We start from the raw sequence: 7,333 nt of genomic DNA, 5'->3' as shown, positions 1-7,333 counted from the left end.
ATTTAAATCGGCAATTTAACGATATACAAAACAAAAGTAAGTCTGACTCATACACAAAAAGGACCCAAAAACATTAGCACACTCTTCAGTATAAACACTTAAAAGGCTTTTAAGATAAACTTTGAACTATTTTCTGCTGTAAACTCACGTCCAGAAAAAAAAAAAACTTAAATTAGTAATATTTATGATTTATTTGAAACTATTTTTATTAGGAAACTTTTATACATAGATGTATTCACAACATGAGACTTAAATGTAGCGTCTTTTTCAAACTAATAGACAGATTTTGTAAAGAGAGTTTGCACTTTCTCTGCTGGATTGTCCAAAGTCCAAACAAAAAATGCTTTACTTTCTACACAATACCGACAAAATGCTTGGTAAAGTGATGCACACTATCAATACAATAAAATACACTATTTTTTGTTGGGAAAATGTTCATTTATGGGTACACTGTTCCTTCTTAATCTTCTTATTAGCATGTTCTAATGTTTCTACATTCTATATCATTACATCTTCGGATGTACCAAAAATATCCTAAGATGTCTGGAGGTGGTAGGGTGTGGTGTGTTTCATAAATACAAAAATCATATCTATTTATTTTGACATCAACAATTTTTTTACCTATTTTTTTTAATCCACTTTTAACCTATCACTCTAATCATCATTCAATTATTTGTTTTTGATTTTTTTAGTGATATGATGTGATGATTTAAGAATGATAGAAGTGATGGATTAAAAATAAGTTAAAAAAAGTAGGTCAAAATATCATTTCTATTTTTTATTATAATTTTACGTTCACTTTTTTATTTTTTTGATATTTTTTTTAACAAATATAAAAACTAACTTTTTAATAATCAAAATACCTATAAAAGTATATTCTCAAATTATAATACATTTAATCTAAAAAAAGAAACATTTTCTTAGTAATAAACATCTAAAATAGTAAGTGTTTTTGAATGAAGAAAATGGCACGAACAGAATCGAAGAGACCAACGAACCACAAAACAGATTCCGATCCAACATCATAATATTCATTCCACGAACTATCTATAAATGGTTGTTTCCCACTTCCAATAATGCTCAGACCACACCATCTCACGTTACATCATCACTCATATCATATTCACTGCTAAAAAAATCACAACATTCTACACTGTTTTCATGCCTTCTTTTGGAATCTCAAACACAAACATTTTTTACAAGGAGTCACGAACTGTAAATTTAATACTCCAATCTTTTGGATTTTTTCTTAAAATTTAACATCTGTACAAAAATAGAGCTTAAAAAATATTTTTTAAAAACAATTAATAAATGTGTAACTGACTTTTATTTGGTGTATTATTTGAGCAATTATTAAGTGCCTAACCTATTATATATGTATGAGTAGACGTGACGTGAGAAGCATTTACACTGCTCTGCGAACCGTTAACTTGAGGAGAAGTACCTACACCCTACAACCGTACACCTTCTCACAAGGGATAACTAACTACCACTTTCATCTTTTCTTTCTTCATATATACTCTCTTCAACAAACAATAACAACAACACCACACGCTGACGCCGTCAAACAAAATTTCACTCTCCTTTTCGGTGCGTGTCTTTCACCAAACACGCCCTTTCTTCTCCTCTCTCTCTCTCTCTCTCCAGATCTTCGCTCCCTCCATTTTTCTCTCCTTCTCGAACCTTGCACCACCTTCTTGGTAATTCAATTTCCGTCACGTACAGCATGCTCCACCGCCTCACAAATTAGGGTTTCTGCTGTCCGAGAGGTGGGGGAATCGATGGCGTCAGTGAATCCGCAGCCTCTGCAGTACCAGGACCCTGCGATACCCGTCGACGACGACGACGACGATGACAGTGACGGCGCTGATGATGATGCTATGGATGAGTTGGAGGATGCGCATGTTAGTTCAGTGAACGTGGTTGCTAATGCTGCGAGTGCGAATCATGAACCGCTGCCTGCTATGCCTTCCAGAACTAGCGAGCTCACTCTTTCTTTCGAGGGTGAGGTTTATGTCTTTCCCGCAGTCACTCCTCAGAAGGTAATTATTTTATATAATAACTATTTATAATATATATATATATATATATATATATATATATATATATATTGTTTGGAATATTCTTGAACTTCGAAGTTTTTTTTATTATGCTATGGTTCGTCGTTTTGTTGACATAATTCATTGCGAAATTGCAACTGGCTTCGGTCATGTAGGTTTTTTGGTAAATTTAACAAATTGATGGGCGGGGAGTGTTGTTAAATGTTAGGATTGTAAAGAAAAAGTAAATAGCACAAAGGTTAAATGAAATTATATGCTAAGTGGCTTTCGGATTGGCAATATGTATACTCGTATAAATTTTCTTTCGAAGTAGAGATAAAGATTCCGTAGACACAGAATCAAGTAAAATTCCATCAACGAAATAGTTTTCTGTAATGTTATGTATTTTGTTGTAAGGGAGTAATCCCAAATGAATGATACTCTGCAGGATGTGTGGGCTATGTCTTGGTTTTTGTCATGATTAAGGAAAGATTTATATAAAGCATGGGGGTGAATTAGAAATGTGCTGCAGAGTTGGATTGTTTACACTCTGTTATTATTAATCTATTGGAGAATAAGAAGTTTGGAAAGGCTTGAGCTTAGTATTGGGACGATATAGATTTAACCTCTAGCCTAGGCTTCACCATTTTGGGTATTGCATTGTACCTAGACTTAATTGCATCAACCAAACGAGATAGTACTGCAATTTTCTTAAGAATATACTCGTTCAAGTTTCTGATCATTTCAAACAATTGATGGGACATAGAAACCGGCATTTAAATTAGACCTATGTACTGTTCAACTCTTCGAAAGAATGGCAACCGAGAAATGCTTGGTGATCAAATTTTACATTGCAGGTTCAAGCCGTCTTGCTGCTTTTGGGAGGACGTGATGTGCACGCAGGTGTTCCTGCTGTTGAACTACCATTTGATCAAAGTAACAGGGTAGTGTATATATCTACTTAACGAGATCAGCTTGATATCTGGTATTGCAATTTTTGGCTTGCATTTGAGTACTTTACAAAATTCTCTAGGGTATGGGTGATACTCCAAAACGTTCGAACCTTTCACGAAGAATAGCATCCTTGGTCAGATTCCGTGAGAAACGAAAGGAAAGATGTTTTGACAAGAAAATTAGGTATTCTGTGAGAAAGGAGGTGGCACAGAGGTAAATAAAATTTCAATTTTACCCGTTTCACCTAAATTATGCGATGACCTTTTTTTCCAATGGAAACTGACTTGGATGTGATAATAACATCAAGTTGTTTCTGAAGTTTAAGGTGCTCTTTTATATTTATAACTTTTTTGTGTTCTGTTTTTGTTGTGTTTTTCTCTTGTTAGGATGCATAGGAAGAATGGGCAGTTTGCATCCTTGAAAGAAAGCCCAGGTTCATCTAATTGGGACTCTGTCCGGAGTTCTGCTCAAGATGGCACTTCTCATTCTGAATCTGTGTAAGTTTTAAAGCTTGAATTTCCTATATATATATATATATATATATATATATATATATATATATATATATATTATTTTATCACAGGGTTGTGGTTCTTTGCGTGTGTATTTTATTCCATTTTGTATTTTATTCCAATTTTGTAAACATTAATTATTGCCACTCCTTGCTTTTTTATGTCTTCTAGACGCAGATGTCACCATTGTGGTGTCACTGAAAATAATACTCCTGCAATGCGTCGGGGGCCAGCTGGACCAAGGACTTTATGTAATGCATGCGGCCTTATGTGGGCAAACAAGGTTAAGTTTGGTTGTGATGAAATGCTTGGTGTGAACTTGAACATCTGTATTTCATTTTAAGTACAAGGACAAAATTGTTTTCCTCCAAATGAAGTCAGCTAGCTACATGGATGAAATGATACTATCGTGTTATGTCAAACTTCTTGTGTTCAGAAAGGCCATATAAGTTTAAAGTAGAATTATCAAAATCTGATTATAATATTTTTGTCCATAATGATATGAAACTGTTCTGGATTCCTATGGTGCCATTTCATTGTTCATGTTGTGGACTATGGTCCCAATGGAATAAGAACTAGCCGGAGCTTTATGGTAAAGATAGCCTTTTGCCTTATCAGTGGCATGTTTCTGACACATGACATCCGCTGGACAGAATTTCATTTTTCTCTTTCCTTGCATTCCCTTTGTTCCTTCTCATGAACTGCATGCATCATCAATTTCATTGACTTTTTGCACCTTACAAATATCTCCATTTCCCTGAATTCACTTCTCAACTTTGACAGGGCACACTCAGAGATCTCAGCAAGGGAGGAAGAAATCTTTCTGTTGAGCAAAGTGATCTGGTATGTAAGACAGACCTTAATTTTCTTCCAATTTATTCCCTGATTGTAAATGCAAAGGGGAATCGGTTCTATTTTTAATTATCAGTTCCAAATGAAATATCTCATTCATGGATCTGTAATAAGTTCTTGGGTGTGAAATATCTGAAGTTTTTTCTCGGTAAATATTGTGATGGGAAAATTAAATTCACTAGAGGTAAAAAGAAAGAGAAAAGTAGGGGAGGATAAGTCAAGTTACTGATGCTCTAAATTACGATTCAGTCACTCTCCCTTAGTAACAAAGTCAAAGATCATCGGTCAAAACCCCCAATTGGATAAGGTATCTTGATGAAACTTACCCGTTAAAGATTTCTGATTCCAAGCAATAGTGGAAAAAGTTGACATGATAATGAATTTCCCTTGTGTTTTGATGGAGTAATTAATTATTTTAAAGAATTCAAAATGCTTTGAGTGAAGTATGTGTTCGGATGATATTTTTTTTTTGAAGAACATTTTAAAAATGTGAAATTATTTTAATTTTAGTTATTCCAATATATAATTTAAATTCTATTAAAATAGTTAGAATTGGAAATGTTACACTTGTCTTTTATCTCACATTATGTCTTTTCATTCTCTTATCTCCTCTGTTTCTGTCCCCTCTCTTCTACGTTCTTTCCTCCGCTCTCCTCTGATTCTCTTTCTTTTCCTCTTTTTTTCCTTTCTCCTATCTCTCCCAATTTGTCCTCTCTTCTCTCTCTGTCTTCTCTCCTCTCCCTTCTCTCTTCTTTTTTATATATCTCGCAATATTGATTTAAAAGTGTCATATTTATATTTTTAATTAATAAATACTATTACATATTAGCTTTTGTTATTAAATGTTTAAAATTAGTTAATATTTGATACTGAAATATCAGTTATTTAAATATTTTTAATTTTCCTACGCATACTAGAAATTGAGTTAGCTATCCAAATTAAAAATTTAAATTTAATAAATTTAAATTGTTTTTTCTAAATAAAATATTTGAAGAACATAAAAATTTTATGTTGAACAATTCAAATTTAAAACATTTCAAATCCGTTAAAATTTTTAAAAGCGACCTACTTTTTTGTAAAAGATTTATTACTCAGCACTGCATGGTTGACTATAAATATTTGGGTTAAAATTATTTCTAACCAGAAGCGGATCCAATTTTTCTTTCTCAATAGAATTTCAAACAACCTAATCCCCAATAAGGGTGAAAAACAAGCAAACCAACTTATTAGTATTGGGTTGTTTTGATTGGTTTTATGACAGTATCTCGTTTGAACAGCCTTACCTGAAAGTCTTTGCGGTGCATATATCTAGGTCCTTTCAGTTACATTGCAGTTCTACTTAATACATAAATTGGTGGTTTACTCATCAACGTGAATGGAATTTTCAGGATATTCCTATTGATGTCAAGCCTACTTCTGTTATAGAAGGAGAATTGCCCGGAATCCATGATGAGCAAGTAGAAGCTTTTACATATTGCAAATTCATTTTCGGCAGTACACATTTTTTTCCTTTTCATGAAAACTTTTCATGGGGTATGCAGGGTAGTTCTGAAGATCCGTCCAAGTCCAACACAGGTGATGGTTCTAGTGGTCATGCAGTAAACCCCAGTGATGAGGTAGTTTTAAATATATATGTGTATGTGTGTATTGAGAAAATGAAAGCATATAATGAATTGCTATGATGCTAGTCTTAATGGGTATTGGGTTGATTTCTTGTTCAGGAATTGCCTGAAACTGCAGACCACTTTACAAATGCTCCGCCATTAGGACTTGGTCATTCTTCAAGGAATGACACTGAACAGGTATCACAACCCTACACAATTGTAAGGTCGACTTCATCTGAGTTTTAATAGCCCCACTTTACCAACGAAAGTTAAAATGGAGACAATTATACATTTGTAAATACACGAGTTATGTTCATAACAAGCATTTCAGTAGCAATTTCTTATGAGGTTCATTTTATCTTCAGGAACCTCTGGTTGAACTTTCTAATCCTTCAGATACAGATATTGACATTCCAGAAAACTTTGATTAGAAGGTACTAAGTGATTCATTACGTTGAGGGGTTTTATATAATGGTCCCTCTGTAGTATATTGTTGATGTACTAATGAGATGCAGATCTAGAAGCAGTGATACATACCAGAAATAATTAGGAAATTCGGGGTTATGACTAATTGTAGCCCTCGGAAATGGAAATTGAAATGATTACGGATTAGCAAATGTCAAGAAGCTCTGCTATTCCGACCTAACATTGGGTAGTCTGTGACATTGATGCTGGTATACGTGCCAAACATTGTTTGTGTATATGTTATAATGTAATTTTCCTTCAGTGTTTATATCATAAAATATTCATTAGTGAGGCCTGTGTTAATAAAATTGCTCTCTACATGCTCCTGACTATCATAATTTCATTGAGATCAAAGCTCTGCAACCTTGATTTTAGAGATGAAATTTCGGTGATATGGTCTGCCACTCAAGAATGGGTATTGGAACATCAAGGCAGCAGTGTGGAAATTAGGACCTTCAGTGAAGTTTAGGCTTGTGCTGCTCGACTCTTGGTGAGACCATTTGAATATGTTATAATTAGGTCAGATAGACTTGTTCCAAATGTACATATACATATAAAATAAATATTAATCATCGTCTTCTCAGTGTTCTTCCATACACATTTATCACCGCTGTTGGGCAGGCCCAAAATATTGCCACTGTTGTCATCTGCGTGTCTAATAATATACCAGTATATATAGTTCTTATAAGGAGAACTAGTATATTTACTTAACTACTTTTACAAAACTATTACTCTTCCTCCCATGATCTGTCTTTTGTGAAAGAGGACATAGATTTCAAAATAAATGTAATTTTTACGACTTATATTGAGGATCCCATACAAGTTGTACAATCTTTCAAAGGTCACAATTTGCAAGTCACAATCCGAAGAGTATCCTTTTCTTTACGGTGAATTGATTTCGACTCTT

The 7,333-nt window shown here is 33.8% G+C and overlaps 1 protein-coding gene across 2 annotated transcripts; it reads left to right on the top strand.

Annotated features, from left to right (window-relative positions):
• Window positions 1–1,511: 1,511 nt before the first annotated feature.
• LOC114164157 (GATA transcription factor 24-like) lies at window positions 1,512–7,022 on the top strand. Of its 2 annotated transcripts, XM_028048706.1 has the most exons (10): window positions 1,522–2,042; window positions 2,897–2,983; window positions 3,073–3,206; window positions 3,380–3,490; window positions 3,677–3,788; window positions 4,289–4,348; window positions 5,746–5,814; window positions 5,899–5,973; window positions 6,079–6,159; window positions 6,327–7,022. In XM_028048706.1, exons 1-10 carry the CDS (start codon window positions 1,782–1,784, stop codon window positions 6,390–6,392), a joined length of 1,056 nt encoding a protein of 351 aa, XP_027904507.1. In that variant the 5' UTR covers window positions 1,522–1,781; the 3' UTR covers window positions 6,393–7,022. The 2 variants fall into 2 exon arrangements, with proteins under 2 accessions (XP_027904506.1, XP_027904507.1); XM_028048705.1 differs by having other exon boundaries at window positions 1,512–2,042; window positions 5,746–5,973.
• Window positions 7,023–7,333: the final 311 nt, after the last annotated feature.

Source organism: Vigna unguiculata, chromosome 9 (genome assembly GCF_004118075.2).
Source record: "Vigna unguiculata cultivar IT97K-499-35 chromosome 9, ASM411807v1, whole genome shotgun sequence".
Taxonomy (NCBI): Eukaryota; Viridiplantae; Streptophyta; class Magnoliopsida; order Fabales; family Fabaceae; genus Vigna; species Vigna unguiculata.
The sequence above is the reverse complement of the archived record's forward strand: the minus strand, read 5'-3'. Positions and strand labels throughout refer to the sequence as shown.

Excerpts from the sequence above, each read along its gene's own strand:
- LOC114164157 (XM_028048705.1), top strand. The coding sequence starts at position 1,782 with ATGGCGTCAGTGAATCCGCAGCCTCTGCAGTACCAGGACCCTGCGATA. Across the intron at positions 3,207-3,379 it reads AGAAAGGAGGTGGCACAGAG|GATGCATAGGAAGAATGGGC; the intron begins GTAAATAAAATT and ends TTCTCTTGTTAG. Across the intron at positions 5,974-6,078 it reads CAGTAAACCCCAGTGATGAG|GAATTGCCTGAAACTGCAGA; the intron begins GTAGTTTTAAAT and ends TTTCTTGTTCAG.